Here is a 21,574-nt window from a genome sequence, read left to right on the forward strand (position 1 = left end):
GCCGGAACTTGCAAGGTACGCACGCGTTCGGGGAGACCCCCTCTACACCGCCACACTCTCCGCTAAGCGGCACAGGTGTATTTTGAAAAGTGGCGGGCCGTCCAGTGAGGTCAGGGGTCAGAAAAGGGCCTTTTTCAGTGCATAGCCTATACAAATTGGACACTGGACAGGAGACGGAGCTTAGTGCCGGAACTTCTGAGGTACGCACGCGTTCGGGGAGACCCCCTCTACACCGCCACACTCTCCGCTAAGCGGCACAGGTGTATTTTGAAAAGTGGCGGGCCGTCCAGTGAGGTCAGGGGTCAGAAAAGGGCCTTTTTCAGTGCATAGCCTATACAAATTGGACACTGGACAGGAGACGGAGCTTAGTGCCGGAACTTGCAAGGTACGCACGCGTTCGGGGAGACACCCTCTACACCGCCACACTCTCCGCTAAGCGGCACAGGTGTATTTTGAAAAGTGGCGGGCCGTCCAGTGAGGTCAGGGGTCAGAAAAGGGCCTTTTTCAGTGCATAGCCTATACAAATTGGACACTGGACAGGAGACGGAGCTTAGTGCCGGAACTTCTGCGGTACGCACGTGTTCGGGGAGACCCCCGCTACACCGCCACACTCTCCGCTAAGCGGCACAGGTGTATTTTGAAAAGTGGCGGGCCGTCCAGTGAGGTCAAGGGTCAGAAAAGGGCCTTTTTCAGTGCATAGCCTATACAAATTGGACACTGGACAGGAGACGGAGCTTAGTGCCGGAACTTGCAAGGTACGCACGCGTTCGGGGAGACCCCCTCTACACCGCCACACTCTCCACTAAGCGGCACAGGTGTATTTTGAAAAGTGGCGGGCCGTCCAGTGAGGTCAGGGGTCAGAAAAGGGCCTTTTTCAGTGCATAGCCTATACAAATTGGACACTGGACAGGAGACGGAGCTTAGTGCCGGAACTTCTGAGGTACGCACGCGTTCGGGGAGACCCCCTCTACACCGCCACACTCTCCGCTAAGCGGCACAGGTGTATTTTGAAAAGTGGCGGGCCGTCCAGTGAGGTCAAGGGTCAGAAAAGGGCCTTTTTCAGTGCATAGCCTATACAAATTGGACACTGGACAGGAGACGGAGCTTAGTGCCGGAACTTGCAAGGTACGCACGCGTTCGGGGAGACCCCCTCTACACCGCCACACTCTCCGCTAAGCGGCACAGGTGTATTTTGAAAAGTGGCGGGCCGTCCAGTGAGGTCAGGGGTCAGAAAAGGGCCTTTTTCAGTGCATAGCCTATACAAATTGGACACTGGACAGGAGACGGAGCTTAGTGCCGGAACTTGCAAGGTACGCACGCGTTCGGGGAGACCCCCTCTACACCGCCACACTCTCCGCTAAGCGGCACTAAGGTGTAGAAAAAAGTGGCGGGCCGTCCAGTGAGGTCAGGGGTCAGAAACGCAAACGCGGTCATTGGACGCAACCCCACACAACCCCACACAACCACACACAATAAAAGAATACAGACAAGGCTTTGAAAGTTTAAAAAAAAGACCTTTTAATTACTCTTTACTAATAAAACAGTGTACAAATTATCAAAAAAATAAATAAATAAAGTTTCCAATATTTGTTTTTAAACATTGCCAATTGTCTTAAGGTGGACTGAGAGGCTACTTTAGTAGTTTAGTAGTCACAGATTTGATCAATTTACTTTATGTGTGTGTGTGTGTGTGTGTGTGTTAATAACAGCACTCATTATTCAAACACAAATCATGCAAAACTGTAAAAATGTGGAAGTTCTAGGAAGTGCAAACCACACTCAAAAGTATAAAATGGTACTGCGTGCAACGTACCTAAATGCAAACATCACTCAAATGTATAATAAACGGGTACAACATGCAATGTACCACGGTGCAAAGCTTTTGGAGCTGGGCTTAAAGTCACAAATCGTACAGATAATAACAAGTTGAAATTATGTGGTGGCAGCAAAGACTTTGCTTTGAAACACAAAAATAGACAGAAAGACGATACGAATTATCTTCCCATTGCTAAAGCAATACACGCAATGCAAAAACAACACACAGACAGAGACAATGTCAGCTTCTGGAGAGATGTTGCAATAGAACTTTGTTGGCCAATTAGTTCACAAAAAAGAGAGATGCTTTCTGTTAAACGTCTCCGTCAAATTTGGCAAGCAAATAGAGGTGATGTGAAAGGCCTTATTAATCTGTTTGATGAGGGAGACCAAAATACTCTTGCTTGTTCAGTTGATATTGGGAACATCCAGGATATGGATGACAATAGTGGATGTCCAGATAGTGGTGATACCTTGACCACAGAGAAGAAACATATTAGTGCATATTCAGATAAAGCTGACAAGATAGCTGCAGAGGTTCTACAAGCTAATACATCTGCTACACCCATGAAAATGCATGTGGGCAAAAGAAATGCCAAACATACACTAGGTGATGAGTGGGTGAGGCCAAAAAACAAACAAAAAAAAACTGTCTATTGCATTTGTGAAAAAACAAATGACCCAGCAAAAGCTATGCTTGAATGTAATCTCTGTGGAGGCTGGTATCATATGGACTGTGTGGGAGTTTCACCGAGTCGAGACTTTGATACTCTCACTTATGCCTGTTTATCCACCACTTGCAATCATGAGGCATTGACACAGGGGATTCTATATACAGAAAGAAATTGCCGTGTTCAGGTGCAGCCTAAGCCATTTGTGCACCATGGAGAGGAGGAAAAGTTGGTAGTGCAAGACAGCCCTGTAGTTGAACAGCCTTTTGTGGAACGTGAAACAGATCACTCCCCTGCACTTCATGAAAGCCCTGTAGACTATGTTTCGGCCCTACAAGAGCCGTTTGTGGAAATAGAACAGTCCTATGCACTTCATGAGTGCCCTGTAGATGAACAGCTTGATCAGTCTGGCAATCAATCTGTGGTGGGTCAGCCTAACATAGGACGTGAGTGTAAATTGAATAGTCTTGAAGAGGATGACATACAAATGCAGACTCTAGATGAAAGTACTGTTCAGAGTGTCATGGGACCTGGTGCAACACTAGGACCCTTCAAACACTGTGCCCTTGAACCTACTAGCTTTACTTTGCAGGCTTCCGAATAGGAACTTTTTCACTCCTACAGAGCCAAAGGAAGTAAGACTTTTAAGAGGTATGAATGGCAAGAGTTATTTGCCAGAAAGCTGAAGGAATCAAATCCTTACTGTATAATACGTTTTGCTAATCACAACTTTTCTATTGCTACCATCAGAAAAACATACAAGCCATGTTTTTGTACCATACGAGCATGTAAGAGTCATCTGATGAAACAGGCAAGTCACATTTGCAAACAACAGTACTTTAATAGAGATTATAGGTTTAAATTGGCTATGTTCATCTTCAGCGCTTTAGTTAATGCCAAAACACTGAAACAAGCAGGTAATATAGTATCTGCTGCTTGTATTGTACTTGGTAGCAAAAGGAACTCCAGCGAGGTGGAAGCTAGTATTGGCCGCATTAAGTATGAAACACAGAAGCTGCCAGGAATTGCAGGAATTATTGATAAAGAGCATGATCGAAAAGACAATTCATATGACACTGCGGTTGATGATATATTTTTTCAAAATCCAGGGCACACATTTCATGCTAAAACAATCCATGGTGTCACTCAAGAATTAGTCAAGAGCATCCCAGCGTTGTCCTTGTCAATGCACAATGACCCACTAGATTTGATACACAAATTATTAATCTGGTTGCATGATTGTAGTGTCCAAACAACTGCTATGGCAAAACATACAGACATCTGTAAAAAATGTGCATCGAAAGTTGAAAGCATTTCATGCGCGCCTACTGTTTTTACATTACCGCTGACACAGAAATGTGAGTCCCTCAATTCTCTTTTCGAACACACAATCATGGAAGGTGAAGGTCAACAGAGATGTACAGCATGTGGTTCAGCAATGAAGAGACAAATATGTTGGATTGATGCTCCTGATGTCATTACTCTTTCTGTGTCCCGTGTTGATAATGGTGGGACGGTGCTCCACACGCCTGTAGTCCCATCTGATATAATCGAAATTCCCATTCGTGACAGCAGTAAAATTAAGTATAAGTTGGGCTCAATCATTTGTCATGTAGGCTCAGTGGCCAAAGCCGGACACTTCTGGGCACATTTGCTTTATGACAATGTTGTAATTAGAGCAGATGATACAAATATAAACATCCTTCAACCAGCAAATGCATTGCAATTGGCAAAACCACATGGGTACATTTATTTCTATGTGAAATGTAATGATGCATCACTTAATGCTGGCATCACAATAGAGGACAATTTGGAAGATATTGGCCATGGTGTGGATGTGTTTTTTTGCAATGAAAGACCAAATCACAATATGTTTGAAGCCATACCATTACCAATACTAACATTTCTAAAACAGACATCTGCTTTCCAAAAATGTCACACACGGCTTGCAGCAGCAGCATGAGCAGCAGCAGCAGCAGCAGCGCAGTCCCCAGCATTGTTTAACAAAGCGCTTGAGAAACTCAATGTTGCCAACACTCAGGTGGTGTCATTAGTGTCTCGGCAATTTTCTATGACAGACGTGTGCCACATATTAGACAGCTTTGTGGATGACACACTTGGGGCTCCTTTCCTTGGAAATGACCTGCTTTGCCTTAAAAGTCTTGGTCGCTATATTTGTACTCAATGTGGTGACCAGGCCGTACCATCTAGAAAGAACAAGTCACAACTCATAGTGCAGCCACTTGAAGTGTCACAAAAAGGCATCTTGGATGCAGTTGCAAAAACATTTCCTGCTCAACTTGACCAATGTAAAACATGTAAGCAGGACTTAAGCTTATCAACCTATAAAGTAATTCACAGCCCACAGTCTTTACTTCTCCTGCTAAGATCTGGTGCAGAAATTCCAAAAACGTTCACTCTCTCCTGTCTGTACCACCAAAATGATTATGCTGTGTCCAGTATTTGTGCATTTTTTGATAAGTCACCATATGTGTCATTATACACCTGTAAAGACCAGCAATGGCATATCATGACAAATGCATCCAATGACACAGCAGGCTATACCTTTGAGCTGATGCAAAAAATACTGACCACAGCTAGTTTCTTTGTCGTGTCATACGAAAAAACGAATAGTGTGAAACTAATCAACTTTCCGCAGGTCAAACTAAAACATAAATGCACAGCCAGATGCAAACAACCCAAGCAGACAAGGGATAGAAAAGTGAGACCCATTTCAAAGCCAACTGTGAAGAATAACGGGTGGCTGAGTGATAAGACGATCGATGAGTACCATCAGCTCTTGCTTTCTGGTGTTGAAAAAAAAGCGTATATTTGTCCCAGCACTTTTGTCAGCCAACAGTTACAGAGTACTTGGTGTGATGACATCAGTGTCCTGCCAGATGTACCACGAGCATCAGGCAATTGGTGGAATTATGAGTTGGTGATATTGCCTGTCAACGCAAATAAGTCCCATTGGGGAGCCATCGCGGTAGATTTCTCAAAAAAGACAGTGAAGGGTGATGTTATAGCATTAGATGTTGTGATAATGGATTCACTACGTGTGTATGAGCAAGACCTGGTTAAGGTATTTTTTCCACTGCAAAAGTACTTAGCCTTACAGTACTTTGCATTGTATGGCAGAGGTATGAGTATCACATTTAGATATGAGTGTTATCACAGTTGTCCCAATTTCATAGCACAAGAAGACGGCAGCAGCTGTGGTATTTTCACTTGTTTGTTTTCCAAAGCTATTCTGTTTGATGTGAGCCTCAACACTTTCAAAAGCCAGCGTGAAAAGCGAGATTGTGTTATGTATGAGTTGTCAGGCGGAAAGTTAATTCTCTGAGTACAAAGTTTAAGCATGTACTGTGATGATTTACCTTACCTTGGACAAACTACCTAAAAGGTTCTGTTGTGTCTATGTTGCAGGAGAACATTGCCAATGGAGGAATGCAAAGGACCCGAACTGACATCTTCCCAAGACACCAGGAGGGAATTTCATTTTGGTCTTGCTTTTTTTTCCTTTAGGTTTTGATTTAATCTAATTTTATTTAATTTAATTTTTTAGTCTTTGTGCTTACTGTGATCATCAAAAAACAAACGTTAGAGCACAAGACTATGCAATGTTTGGACTGAGCTGGTTTTGCTTTATATACGTACATCTATCTTTTGATAAATTTGTGGTGTGTGTGTGTGTGTGTGTGTGTGTGTGTGTGTGTGTGTAAAATGTTTGCACTTTATGTTTGCTGTGTTGCACTTTTGAGTACATTGCACGTTGTACCCGTTTATAATACATTTGAGTGATCTTTGCACCGTGGTACATTGCATGTTGTACCCGTTTATTATTTATTTATAAATAGACATTTAAAAAAATTGTGTGGGGTACGCAGTTCCAACAGTGATGTTTGCATTTAGGTACGTTGCACGCAGTACCATTTTATACTTTTGAGTGTGGTTTGCACTTCCTAGAACTTCCACATTTTTACAGTTTTGCATGATTTGTGTTTGAATAATGAGTGCTGTTATTAACACACACACACACACATAAAGTAAATTGATCAAATCTGTGACTACTAAACTACTAAAGTAGCCTCTCAGTCCACCTTAAGACAATTGGCAATGTTTAAAAACAAATATTGGAAACTTTATTTATTTATTTTTTTGATAATTTGTACACTGTTTTATTAGTAAAGAGTAATTAAAAGGTCTTTTTTTAAACTTTCAAAGCCTTGTCTGTATTCTTTTATTGTGTGTGGTTGTGTGGGGTTGTGTGGGGTTGCGTCCAATGACCGCGTTTGCGTTTCTGACCCCTGACCTCACTGGACGGCCCGCCACTTTTTTCTACACCTTAGTGCCGCTTAGCGGAGAGTGTGGCGGTGTAGAGGGGGTCTCCCCGAATGCGTGCGTACCTTGCAAGTTCCGGCACTAAGCTCCGTCTCCTGTCCAGTGTCCAATTTGTATAGGCTATGCACTGAAAAAGGCCCTTTTCTGACCCCTGACCTCACTGGACGGCCCGCCACTTTTGTCTACACCTTAGTGCCGCTTAGCGGAGAGTGTGGCGGTGTAGAGGGGGTCTCCCCGTACGCGTGCGTACCTTGCAAGTTCCGGCACTAAGCTCCGTCTCCTGTCCAGTGTCCAATTTGTATAGGCTATGCACTGAAAAAGGCCCTTTTCTGACCCCTGACCTCACTGGACGGCCCGCCACTTTTCAAAATACACCTGTGCCGCTTAGCGGAGAGTGTGGCGGTGTAGAGGGGGTCTCCCCGAATGCGTGCGTACCTTGCAAGTTCCGGCACTAAGCTCCGTCTCCTGTCCAGTGTCCAATTTGTATAGGCTATGCACTGAAAAAGGCCCTTTTCTGACCCTTGACCTCACTGGATGGCCCGCCACTTTTCAAAATACACCTGTGCCGCTTAGCGGAGAGTGTGGCGGTGTAGAGGGGGTCTCCCCGTACGCGTGCGTACCTTGCAAGTTCCGGCACTAAGCTCCGTCTCCTGTCCAGTGTCCAATTTGTATAGGCTATGCACTGAAAAAGGCCCTTTTCTGACCCTTGACCTCACTGGACGGCCCGCCACTTTTCAAAATACACCTGTGCCGCTTAGCGGAGAGTGTGGCGGTGTAGAGGGGGTCTCCCCGAACACGTGCGTACCTCAGAAGTTCCGGCACTAAGCTCCGTCTCCTGTCCAGTGTCCAATTTGTATAGGCTATGCACTGAAAAAGGCCCTTTTCTGACCCCTGACCTCACTGGACGGCCCGCCACTTTTCAAAATACACCTGTGCCGCTTAGCGGAGAGTGTGGCGGTGTAGAGGGGGTCTCCCCGAACGCGTGCGTACCTTGCAAGTTCCGGCACTAAGCTCCGTCTCCTGTCCAGTGTCCAATTTGTATAGGCTATGCACTGAAAAAGGCCCTTTTCTGACCCTTGACCTCACTGGACGGCCCGCCACTTTTCAAAACACACCTGTGCCGCTTAGCGGAGAGTGTGGCGGTGTAGAGGGGGTCTCCCCGAACGCGTGCGTACCTCAGAAGTTCCGGCACTAAGCTCCGTCTCCTGTCCAGTGTCCAATTTGTATAGGCTATGCACTGAAAAAGGCCCTTTTCTGACCCCTGACCTCACTGGACGGCCCGCCACTTTTCAAAATACACCTGTGCCGCTTAGCGGAGAGTGTGGCGGTGTAGAGGGGGTCTCCCCGTACGCGTGCGTACCTTGCAAGTTCCGGCACTAAGCTCCGTCTCCTGTCCAGTGTCCAATTTGTATAGGCTATGCACTGAAAAAGGCCCTTTTCTGACCCTTGACCTCACTGGACGGCCCGCCACTGTTTTCTACACCTTAGTGCCGCTTAGCGGAGAGTGTGGCGGTGTAGAGGGGGTCTCCCCGAACGCGTGCGTACCTCAGAAGTTCCGGCACTAAGCTCCGTCTCCTGTCCAGTGTCCAATTTGTATAGGCTATGCACTCCTTTGAACAGCATTTATCCATTTAGATAAATTATTAATGTTTTAAATCCGTTTTTGTTACACAGTAACATAATATGTGTTATATAGCTTCGTTTAAATGCTTAATTTATAGTTTTAATGTGCAAATGAACCGTTTTTCAATGGTTTTCAATGGTTTCTTTTTACTCTAGAGGGTACTCTTATTCTGAAGAGATCGTCAACCGGAAGTCTTATTTCTGCTCCGTTATTTCTGCTCACGGAACACAGATACAATAGTCCATCCATAACAAGCAATGAAGTTAGCCTCCTGGACTAGAGACTACCCGGTGAATTCCACATGTTATTTCATGTAATCATGGAATAATAAACAGTCTCCAGGATTAAACGTTTGTCTGAGCCTTCTACCATACAAAGATACTGTAATCTACGTACTTTCATCTGTCTTATGGTTTGTTTAAAAGGCTAAACTGGTTAGCACTCATAGGGCGACGTCAGCATGGAAGTGGAATGACTGCAAACAAAACAATGGTCTTTTAAAAAATTAGTCGTCATACAAAATGAAAAGTCAGCCTAAAATTCACATTTAATGAGAGATCATCATCATCCACTGTTGTCAATATGAGGAGACTGACCAAGAAGAAAGCTCTGAGTCTAGTTAAAGAGCTGGATGCATTCCCCAAGGTTCCTGACAGCTATGTAGAGACCTCAGCTGCAGGGGGTACAGGTAAACTGAACTACCAGTGATGGAAGAAGTACTTAAATGTTTTTTAAGTAAAAGTATCAATGCAATGTAGAAATACTCTGTTACAAGTGAAAGTCTGGAATTCAGAATTTACTTGAGTAAAAGTATTGGTATCAAAATATACTTAAAGTGCAAAAGTAAAAGTGTTCACTATGCAGAATGTCCCAATTCACAAGTTTTCAAATGTATAAAATGTGTAAAAATCTTTTGAAAATAGCAGATCTACAAGCTCACAACGCGTTGCATCGCGAGCTTGTAGATCGACTATTTTCAAATAGCCAGGGCTGAAGTGGTTAATGTATGTTTTGTAATAATATTTAAATCTACAAAGTGACTATAGTAACCAAGTTGTCCAATAATTGTAGACAGTGGAGTAAAAGTACTATATTTGCCTCTGAGATCTAGTGGAGTAGAAGTAAAAGTATTGAAAATTGGAAATACTCCAGTAAAGTAAAAAATACCTCAACATTAATTAATTACTTACTTAATTACTTTCCACCACTGGTAATAATTTAATTCTTCCAATTCTAAAGAGTTAGATGTGACTCCGGGAAATTGAGGAAGAAATGGATAAAATAGCACTGAGAAGATTTTATTGCACTCAATGTAAAATGCCATGTTGTGATTTATGTTTTTCTCCAGTGTCTTTGATAGCATTCACTTTCATGGCTGTCCTGGCCTTCCTGGAATTCTTTGTGTACAGAGACACATGGATGAATTATGAATATGAGGTGGACAAAGATTATAGCAGGTGAAAAGAGATACGGAATTGCTCGTGATCTGTTTTTGCTTTAACCCATTAAGACCGGGAATGCATCTGTCATTTTAGATGTCTTTGGCTATTTTTGAAATTGTGAAAATGTGTGCAAATCTTTGAATATATATATTTTTAAAGCGAACATTTGTAAAATATTTTGTTCCAGGGACCCCCAGAAGCAAATATTTGAGTTACAAATGTTCGCTAAAAATATATATATTCATAGATTTGCACACATTTCTACAAGATCTACAAGCTCATACTTGTTTATCTGCTATTTTTGAATAGCCAAATAAATCTGATTTGCAAAGATTTTGACTGTAATGATGTACTCAAAAGCTCTTCCTCCAACCTAATTATATCTGACTTGCCTTCACAGTAAACTAAGAATAAACCTTGACATCACAGTTGCCATGAAATGCCAGTGTAAGTGAATTTTTTAGAATTTTCTTTTTTGTAGTCATTTTGTAGGCAGGATACTGTATCCCATTACCGTGTATTTACTTCCATAAACATTGTTGTCATGCCTCGCTCAGCTATATTGACACTTGGTTTGTGGCTGAATGCAGTTGTAGGGGCCGATGTCCTTGATCTAGCAGAGACGATGGTATCATCCGATGGTATAGAATATGAACCAGTGAGTATGACTGTCTGATCTTATGCCCCTTGTAATAGATTGAACCCTAGTGTCCCTATTCTGGGCTGATTCTGCGAAAATAGCAGATATACTTCTAGCTCATAACATGTCGTGAGCTTGTAGATCAACAATTCTTATATAATATAAGTGATTTTGTGTTGAGGGAAGCGTACGTGGTATAGAGCTCTGGGTAACGCCAGTCAACTAATGATGGGGTTTAATTGGTTAAGAAACTAGAGTAGAACTTTGAAATGATTAACAGTGCAACCAAACATACCACACCATTCATGGTTCATGTTGATGTCTTTATGTATTATGCATTTCAGTGATTTTCTTTTTGTTTCAGGCCCATTTTGAACTTTCGCCTCAGCAAAGATTTTGGCACATGTAAGACATTCTTGGTTTATTAACACATTGAAATGCCCCAAATCAAATGTTTTGAACTTCACTAAAGGGATACTGTCAACATTTCCAACTTTGATCTGTTACTTTGCTTCACTTGGAAGTTGTCTAGAGTCAAAAGTATTTCTATTTATATGCTACATTAAAGTTGACCTTTGTTTAACTTAAATGCAGTGGTATCGGTTAGCTGCAAATTAAGTGTTTTAACGTTCACCTTACTCAGCAGATCCCATTTTGGGTTTTCTGTAGAGATGCATCCATGGTAACAATCTGCAAGGTCAAGAGACAGTTTTCCTCTGTGTGAAAAGCACTTAGTGAAGTGAACCTAAATTGAAAAGGCCACTTTATTCACGTAATCACTTTTTTCGTCGTCATGGGTAGAGACTAGAGGCCGTCTGGCCGGGAATCAGAAGGTCTCCAGTTCACCCCCCTATGTGTTGAAGTGTCGCTTTAAGACACTTAACCCCTAACTGCTCCCTGGGGGCTGTAGTAATTGTGCCCGCCCGTTGCTAAATAGTTAGATTGAAGATTGAAAATGTACAGTGACAAAGAGTACCGCAAAGGGGTGGGACATTTTTTTGTGTTCTCACTGTCCTCTCTCCCCCTGAAAGTTGTTTGTGTTTGATTGATTGAATACTTTATTAGACAGAAATGCAAACAACACGAGTACAGTCATACACTAAAAGGATAACCCAAAAAAGTCCTAAGGACTTGTTTCCATTGAGGTTGATGTACTCAATTCATCAACATAGCATACAAAATAACACCAAAATACAATAACATCAACAAATATAAAACACTATATGTACAGAATAGAGTAAAGGGGGGTTCATGTTTACATCTTCTGACCCTTCATCCCCCTGTCCCTCCCTGTTAGGACCCTGCTGCACATCCAAGAGCGTTTAAGAGAAGAACACTCACTGCAGAATGTTCTCTTCAAGACCACCATGAAAGGATCTCCTACCGCTCTGCCTCCCAGGTTTGTGTTATTGTTGAAGATGAGTTCCATTAAAGCAGTGATTCTCAACCTTTTTAATTCCATTGAAGCGCTTAGGATGTTGTGGGTGGGTTTTTTCCATGCATAATTATGTGGAACTAGCACAGTACCTGTTGTGAGAGTAGCGTGCTTTCGAATCACAGCGCACTCTATCCGAAGTGCCTTTTAGATCGCCTTTTAAAACACCATACTGTTTGCTGCTGCTTTTAACAGTTATTATTTCCACACTTTCTGCCATAGTGGGGGGAAATAACTGTTAAAAGCAGCAGCAAACAGAATGGTGTTTTAAAAGGCGATCTAAAATAACTAACTCATATTATGAAATATGAGTACTTGGAGATCAATCTATGATGATAGACATGTATGACATTAGTACCATACTACTATGATGCCAGTAATATGACGTCTCGAGAGACGGATACACAGACAGATACACACACAGACACGCATATTCCTGAAATTTATAGATCAGATAAAAGATGGACTTGGTGAGAAATGGAATAACGTCTTGGTAACTTTTACATCCTGGTATGGTTTCTCCCAGAGAAGACAAACCCACTCAGCCGCTGGAGGCCTGCAGGATACACGGACACCTGTATGTCAACAAGGTTGCAGGAAACTTCCACATCACCGTGGGAAAGTATGTATCTATATGTGTATCATATCAGTTCATAAGATTAATACAGGTATTCCTAAATGCAGTTGAAATTATTTCACATTTTTCACAGAATAATAATTGTTAATATCCTAATCCCTTTATTATTACGTTTGTGACTATTATGTGATATTTGAGTGTTGGGGTTTACAGTAAACTACTGGTGAGAGTGCAGATATGCAATGTGGCCCCTAGAATGAGTGTGTAAATTTAGTGGCCCTCTTCATCATCAAAGTTGCTCACCCATGATCTATTTTTTTTTTTTTTAAACGTTTTGTTTATTCGTTTTTGTTTTTTTTGCATACTCACAAGTAATACAGTAATTACTGAAGTAAATAAACAGAGTATCTACAAAGGGTCAAAAATAATTAAGTTAAAGGATAGAGAAATCTCAAGTATGAAAAAAGATAAATTGAACCCCATGATCTATTTAATAGTCAAACAAACTAAACTCTATGCCCTTGTCATTAATTAGCTATGAGCTAGTTATGATTCAGCAACTGGTAGGAATTTAATGGCGCTTTTTCCAATTCCATCTTACAAAAGTAGTACCACTACCTTTTATGGTACAAAACATACCGGTTGTAGGTAATGTGAAAACACTGCAAGCTACTGATTTATCAGAGAGAATCATCCCAACGAACGTCCCTACTGTATAATGCTGCATGGAAGCTCCTGAATACTGTTATCAAACTTTTGAGCTAGACACTAGACATTGTAAATGTGAAATGAATCAATATTGAGCAACTGTATGGTGGTCTTCTCACCTAAAATGTTCTTAGTGCCTTTTCACATGTGAAAGTTAAGAAACGTAACCTAGAACCTTCCATAATCTGAAACTTTCCAGAAGTTCTGTGATGTTTCTTTTTTTTTTTTACGTCTCCATTATAACCAGAACCACTCCTGTATGTCATAAAAAAAACATTTTAAAAAAGGGGAAATAGTCGATCTACAAGCTCACAATATCACTTTGCGAGCTTGTTGATCATCTATTTTCGCCATTGAAAGTATCGGTTCTCGGTTCCCAGAACTCAGAGTTAGTATTATTACCTTATGAGCATGACCCAAATTAGGTTCTGAGAAAAACCCATATCTGAAACCAAGCTTTAGCGAATGGAAAACAAATTTGATCCTGTGAAATACGTTACACAGCACCGCACACATGGTTGATCGAATATTGATTGAATACTTTATTAGACAGAAATGTAAACAGCACAAGGTAAAGTCAGACATTTGAGCTAAAAGGATAACACAAAAAAGTCCTTGGGACTTATTGGGACCCAAGCCATAATTGAGTTTATGAATGTGTGATGTACGATCTTCATCCTTCATTATCGTTAAGTCAGAGGTATGGAAACTTTCCAGTACTTGACCTCTGACCTTTTTACCCCACCAGGGCTATCCCACATCCCAGAGGCCACGCCCACCTGGCAGCACTTATTAGTCATGAGAGTGAGTTGATTGATTGATTACTTTATTAACCGTTTGCAAAAGGTACAGTTATACAATAATGCTAAAGGGATAACACAAAAAGCCTTGAGTGCTTGTTTCCATTGTCTAGTTGATGCTTAAAGGTACAGTAAGTGATATTATTTTGTTAAAATAAGTATTAAATAGCTCCATATATAGACTATAGCAAGCAATAAACTCAGGGTTATTACAACCTCATGAGCAGGGCCCAGGGCTCTGAGAACCTTATCTGAACAAATACTTTGATTGTTTGTTCAGTAACAGGGGTCTCTCCAGCTCTTTAGTAAACGGAAATTACATTTTCAGGTCGGGATTCCAATTCTATCCAATCATGCAACAGAACTCATACGGGATACAGAATAAACAAGTGGAATTGGAATTGATGACACAAAGAAATGAACAGACAAATAAAATTAAAGCTCTTGGTATTCTCTCCTGATTAGATGAAATTGGCAACCCACCTGAAAATGTATTTTCTCTTTTATTAAAGAGACGGGGAGACCCCTGTTACTGAACAAATACTCTGTAGCAATTATTACTATCAGAATAGAGAGCTTTAACCTTTTTACACAAAAATTACTTTTGTAAATATCACTACCTTTAATTTATACTTTCTTGCACAAAATAGCAGTTCTACAAGCTCACAATGTGTTGTGAGCTTATAGATGTTATTTTTGGCACATGACTCGTGAAATGTAAATCAGTCTTAACACATGATGACAGAAGATGCAGTGGACTGTCATAAGTTTTAATTGTTTTGATGTGACCTCTTCTATTATAGCCTTAAACTTCTCTCACCGTATCGATCACCTGTCGTTTGGAGAGAAGCTCCCTGGGATCATCAACCCACTGGATGGGACGGAGAAAGTCTCCAGTGACCGTAGGTTTACGTTATCAAATAATAAATGAGCACTCTGTCAGATATATCAAAATAGCGCTGAAAGTGGTTCTTTGGCTCGTAATCATAAGGGAATCTATTGTCTATTGCACCTTTATCTGAAGCACATTTGTCAATGGTAAAACCATTAAAAAACAGTAGACGTGCCTAAACTAAGCTGAAGAACCAGTAGAGAACCTCTTTAAGAACCATGCAGGGGCTTAACGGGTTCTTTGTTCAACAGCGGTGCTATATAGCATCTCAACCATCCCAAAAAGAATAACCCCCAAAAACCTTGTGTGTATCCTTTGGCAAACAGAAATCTTTGCTTTTGTTTCTTCCCTTTTAGATGACTGAACCTTTCTTATGCCTGGCTGTGCAGCATGAAGAAGTGTGCACATTAGTTGCCTGTTAGTATAAGACATTACTGGTGACTTTTAAACTAAATTTATAATCCATTGGTAAGCGTTGTCACTTACTAAAAAGATCTTCAAGCTAATTATCTTGAAGGTCTGTTCTTGTCGGCTTTCGGCAAGCAACACCGCTGAGTATAATTAGACATTAGACATAGCTGGGTCTTGCCTTTAGCATAATTGTGGACCATTTTGGCTGCTCTAAAAAATGTCCAGGAAGGAGATCTCTGGGCGCCAAACAAGGAACACAAACACACTGGCCATTCCAAGATGCCGAACTGAGAGAAATCACCAATCCCATATATGTGCAGACTCTTAATGATAGTGGATTTTAGATTTGTGTTTTAAGGGTTATTAGATTATCTGATTCTGAACTTTTGATTATTGAGATTGACATTTTATTTATATAATAATTCAGTGTTTTTAATGGCACCGGTCTTTTTAAACCTGTGATCATGCTGAAAGCAACATAAACAGGTTTTGTCATAACTGACATTACACCCGCTTAAACATAGGATGACTTTTAAAAACTGACTACTTATGCAGTGTTCCTACCCTGAAGAAGACCTACCTAGTTCAAAATGTTGGTTATTTATTAAAAGTATATTTGCATCGTGGCTGCGAGCAGTGCGGCCTCTTCCTTCATATTTCTTTCTCGTCTATATTATGAAGCTTTACATTGTTTTGTTTTTACAATCTATGTTGTGCTTTTGTTTGTGTAAAATGCTGTTGCCTTGGGGTCTTTGGTTCAGTGACTAACTAGCATTTATAATACCTCTCTCTTCAGATAATCACATGTTCCAGTACTTCATCACCATAGTGCCCACAAAACTGAACACCTACCAGATCGCAGCAGAGACACACCAGTACTCGGTCACTGAGCGGGTATGTTTAGGTTTCAGTAGTCTGTATGCTTAACCCATTCAATCCGGGGGAACGCATCTCGTGTCATTTTAAGATTTCTTAGGGCTATTCAAAAATAGCAGATCTACAAGCTCATAGCGCGACACAGAGTGCCGCGCTATGAGCTTGTATATCTGCTATCTTTGAAAAATCGTGAAAATGTGTGCAAAGCTTTTAATAAATATATATATATATATATATATATATATATATATATATATATATATATATATATATATATATATATTCTTTTTTTTTTTTTTTTTTTACGTGAACATTTGTAACTCAAATCTTTGCTTCTGGAGGTCCCTGGAACAAAACATTCGACAAATGATTGCTTTAAAAATATATATATTTAAAGATTTGCACACATTTTCACGTTTTTTCTTTTTTTTAAATAGCAGATTTACAAGCTCATGAGCTTGTAAATCTGCTTTTTTTTTATTGCCAAAGAAATCTGAAAATGACACAGATTCTTTCCCGGTCTAAATGGGTTAAGTTGATCAGAATATGTATCTTGGTGTACTTCCGGCTGTGTATTTAAGTGTACTGTCTGTCTTGTTCTCTTATGTAGGAGCGGGTAATAAACCATGCTGCAGGCAGCCATGGAGTGTCAGGGATCTTCATGAAGTATGACATCAGCTCCCTGATGGTTAAAATCACAGAGCAGCACATGCCACTGTGGAAGTTTTTCATCAGACTCTGCGGCATTGTTGGAGGCATTTTCTCCACAACAGGTTCAGAAACTCTTTCTCTTACACACAAACGTTGGTTTTGCAAACGCTTGTGGACATTGCATTGACTTACATTCAGTCCATATCTCTTTACCCTAACCATAGCAAATCTTATGAAACTGCAGTGAAATCAAATTGGGGGCACCAAATTTTGTCATCAATTATTCGTCCCTAATTAACTAATTGACAAAATGTTGACTATTTTGAGAAAACACTCGCACACACAAGCCACATGGCACATACCGTGGTACCATAATAGGTATAGATTTGAGTTATATGTCTTATAAGACATGGTCCCTTCTAAGGCAGTTATCTCCTTCTGTTTTAATGTAGGAGAAAACATGGCATTGCATCTGTTAGTGTAATGTATTTTGCCTAAACATATTCTTTCCTAATCTTTTGGGTCTGCTCCATATTTCAACAGATGTCCAATTCACTGTACAAAAACCTAAAACTTGCTTCCCAGTTTATTGTTTTTATAAATAAATACTGGCATACCAGTAATTTGAACAAATTGGGCACTGGCAAATGCCAGCAGCTGGCATACAGTCTGATGTGAAAGTCTCTCAAACAAAAGAGGGAGATGGTGAATTTCCCAATATTAGGGCTGACATTTCCCATGCACGACAAGGATAATCAATCTCATATGTACGCCTGTGACATTATTTTCTGACAGGCATGCTTCATGGGATGGTAGGCTTCACAGTGGATGTTGTTTATTTTCTGACAGGCATGCTTCATGGGATGGTAGGCTTCACAGTGGATGTTGTTTATTTTCTGACAGGCATGCTTCATGGGATGGTAGGCTTCATAGTGGATGTTGTTTATTTTCTGACAGGCATGCTTCATGGGATGGTAGGCTTCATAGTGGATGTTGTTTATTTTCTGACAGGCATGCTTCATGGGATGGTAGGCTTCATAGTGGATCTTGTTTGCTGTCGCTTCCAGCTGGGAGTTTACAGACACAGGGAGGTGAGTCAACGTTGCCATAAAGTAATACTTATTATGAAAACAAACAGACGTAAGCATGGAGTATTTCATTCCAATTGAATAGCAACTTAGGACTTAACGTTCTTTAATAATAAAACTAAAGAGGATGTCTGAATTTCTATTTTAACCGTATTAACCATGGCTTCACTGTTTTGGGCAAATTTTCAAGAATTTTAAGAACTTTATAACTGATCTACAAGCTCAACACATTGCGACACACTGTGAGCTTGTACTGTAGATTGACTATTTCCACAATACAAGGAAGTATATATCTTTTTATGTTTTGTTGTTGTTTGTAAATTAATGCCCTACTTATTCATACAATAGCCGATCTACAAGCTTGTAGATCGTCTATTTTCACATTTTAAATCGTTTTTAGAAAAGGAAAGGCTTTAGACTTAAAAGGTTTCCACCCGACAGTAACGATATGTAAGTAAGTGGTTAAATACCTAATGGTTCCTTATGTTTGGCTGTTTCAGGAAGGCCTCCTAGATGAGCAGAACAATGAACCGAACAATGGAGAGAACAATGAACAGGACAATGAACTGAACAATGGACCCGCAGATTTGACAGGAAATCACACTCAGTGACTGGAGACCATCAACTTGACACATTTTTTCGTAGCCCATTGGCAGCTTTCTTCCTTGGTCAATTTTTCTGGAACTTGGGGTAAACACAAAATGAATAGGTTGCTTTAGATTTTTTTTTTCCTGCTTTATTTTTTCTTTACTTTTGATCTGGACACCTTGTTTTCATTTGTGATAATAAGCCACTGAGGCATGACTTAATTCATTTAAGAAATTTTGAGCTCAAGACCAAGACTTTTCTCTCACTGCCAGAGGCGTCCCTAGGTCTCTACTAGGTTGGGGGCTTAGCCCCCCAGGCAACGGACACATGCACTCGCACGCAGCACGCGTGCATGTGTCCCCTCCCCCGCGCGAGCACGATTTTTCGCGGATTTCGCTGGATTTGGGTACTTTTCCCCCCGTTTTTTGTTACTTTATTTCGGTTTTAGGGGTAGGGTTAGGTTAGGGTTATAGATATATAATAATAAAAAAAAAAAAAACGTTTTTTATTATTTTTTTATTTTTTATTGGTGGCTTTGTATAAAACATTGGTGACTATAGCCACCGAAGCCCCCGCGTAACGACGCCACTGCTCACTGCCATAGATATAGAATCATATAGATAGGTCATGAGTGCCCTATTTCCATACTCACAGCTGCCTACTTTGCTGGGGGAGCAGATGATTGCTATGGATCCCATTCAATCCTATAACCAACACATGAAACATACATACTACATAGGCCCTTGTGGATTCATTACATCCACTTCTGTGTATAACAATGAATAGAAATATCCATTCTATACTTTCTTGTAAATTCTTTACTTCTTGGTCTATTATAATTACTCTCAGGACAGCAACTGTCAACTGTATTACAATTTTAATTTACACCATTGTTTTAGATCTGGACTCCTCGTGAGTATTTGTGTTGGCTAAAGGGCTCGTAGTCTACCGGGGACCTATTACACGAAAGGAGAATTAAATAAGCCTGGATTTAAGGTTTGACAAAGTCTGGTCCGTACAGCCTGGTTTATTCAGTTCCATGAACGCCAAGCCAACCTTGTCAAGCCAGGCTGTGTCGAGCCAGGATGGTAAAGCCAGGCTTCACGTATTCCTATAAAAGACCATGAAAGTCGATAGCAGAATCCTTGAACTTGACCAATCATGGAGCCCAAAACCAGAGCGGCGTTCTTCTCTGTGCTGAACAGCAGCACTGCAGCAGCTCATCAAACAGTGGCGTTCCCAGGAATTACATTTAGGGCAGGCGAGATCCCCCCCCCTTACAAAGGGGGGGGGGAACAAGTTAACAACAACACTACACACACTGACTACAAAACTGAAAAACATTAATAAAAACAATATGCAAGTATAATAAATCAATCAATTCTTCAGCGGTGGTTTATGTTCATGTTGTAGTTTAGTAATGAATGGCTCAAGCTGCTCTCAGAGCCCCTTTTATGCCAGGTGAGTACAGGTGATGGCCCAGACCCCCACCCCTGGCACTCCTGGTACCCCATGAAGACAGAGGCATGCCTGCCTGCCCGCGTGAATGGACGAGGAGGCGGGTTAATGGTCCGACGGTCACTATTCTGTTTGTATCTTTTTCACTGCCTGTTTTTCAGTCGGTCTTTTACTTCATTTTCTGGGGGAGGCGAGATTTTAGTTCCTGCCTCTGCGGTGGGTACGCCACTGATAGCGTCACAATCATTTTTAACCACTTAGAATTGACTATTCAAAAACAGTTGATCTACAAGCTCATAGCGTGGCACCGAGTGCCGTGCTATGAGCTTGTAGATCTGCTATTTTTTGAAAAATCTTGAATGTGTGCATATCTTTGAAATATATATACATTTTTAAAGCGAAAAATTTTAACTCAAATCTTTGCTTCTGGGGGTCCCTGGCACAAAACATTTTCAGGTGGGGGTCTGTGGCCAAATGTATATCAATTTAGGGGTCCTTGGCATGAAAAAGGTTGAAAACCACTGTTCTAAATGGCAGTGGTTCACAAACTTTTTAGCTCAAGAGTTTTGAGGCTTGGGTCCCGGCTCCCGGGGAGACATCAAATTTCTCTTTTGGGTCTTGTGTCCCGATTTATATGCGCCATGCATCCAATCAATATGTCTGAGTCTGCTCAGGAATGTGTCAAAAACAAAAAAATCTCCATGAATTCAAGGCTTCATGGAGTGTGTAATTGATAGAAAATACGTATTTTTGGGGGGAACTATTCTTTTCATTGTATTGTTCAGGGACATTTTTACACATTGTTGAGACCTGGGATCGAACCTAGGATGTATGGTTTGCCCAGGCAGGCTCTCTAACCATTCAGCTATGGCCACATCATCAGCAGAGATTCTAAGGCAGTTCTACTCTGTAACAGTAAAGGGTTTTCAGGGGAAACCAGCAAAATGATGAATAATATAATAAAATATAATTTGTCTTGCTAATAAAGCGTCATGTCTCATCTTTTACAATGTATTTGATATTACCTTTATATTATTTAATAAATTATGCATTTCATCCTCTATATATTGTCCAGCAACCTTTATGATAAAGGCGAGAAAAGATAGTAGACCCGTGGTAGCCAGATTGCTCAGATGCCAAGGTTCCAGTGCTGGGATTCGATACCATGATCTTGTGGGATGAAGTCAAGAGCTCTTCCGACTGCGCTATGGATAGAACAGCTGCATTATAAGCAGAAGTCACACTTTCAACTCCCACCCTCGCCAGGGTTAAAAACGTTATGTTTGAAATCCGAACGTTTATGTAGATGAATGAACGGGTCAAAAATGGAGAAAGTGCAAACACCAGGTTGAAGTTCATCCATGACAGATCCAGACTGCAGTGCACTAGCGATTTGTTTACATTTGACCGCATGGCTCATTTGCATAAGATGTTGCCATATTGATTTTATCCCACTGTTGAGGGTTAGGGTTATGTTTTATATATTTTGTTTAAGACTTACAGTAGGCTGCCTTGCCCCACTGGAATACAGTGACTGATATGAATTAATAATAT

General features: G+C 40.9%; 1 protein-coding gene across 1 annotated transcript; it reads left to right on the top strand.

Moving 5' to 3' along the window:
- Positions 1-8,693: 8,693 nt before the first annotated feature.
- ergic2 (ERGIC and golgi 2) lies at positions 8,694-18,694 on the top strand. The gene is made up of 13 exons (XM_080437788.1): positions 8,694-9,142; positions 9,803-9,911; positions 10,297-10,343; positions 10,487-10,554; positions 10,901-10,941; positions 11,834-11,935; positions 12,498-12,593; positions 14,005-14,060; positions 14,860-14,958; positions 16,156-16,253; positions 16,846-17,008; positions 17,898-17,977; positions 18,475-18,694. Exons 1-13 carry the CDS (start codon positions 9,037-9,039, stop codon positions 18,583-18,585), a joined length of 1,176 nt encoding a protein of 391 aa, XP_080293914.1. The 5' UTR covers positions 8,694-9,036; the 3' UTR covers positions 18,586-18,694.
- The last annotated feature ends 2,880 nt before the right edge of the window (positions 18,695-21,574 follow it).

The sequence above is a fragment of the Gymnoscopelus braueri genome (genome assembly GCF_963280865.1).
Source record: "Gymnoscopelus braueri genome assembly, chromosome: 9".
Lineage (NCBI taxonomy): Eukaryota > Metazoa > Chordata > Actinopteri > Myctophiformes > Myctophidae > Gymnoscopelus > Gymnoscopelus braueri.

Bases quoted from the DNA above. Each gene is read 5' to 3' on its own strand.
- ergic2 (XM_080437788.1), top strand. From the start codon at position 9,037: ATGAGGAGACTGACCAAGAAGAAAGCTCTGAGTCTAGTTAAAGAGCTG. The intron at 9,912-10,296 runs GTGAAAAGAGAT...TTGCCTTCACAG, and splicing joins GTGGACAAAGATTATAGCAG to TAAACTAAGAATAAACCTTG. The intron at 11,936-12,497 runs GTTTGTGTTATT...GGTTTCTCCCAG, and splicing joins CCTACCGCTCTGCCTCCCAG to AGAAGACAAACCCACTCAGC.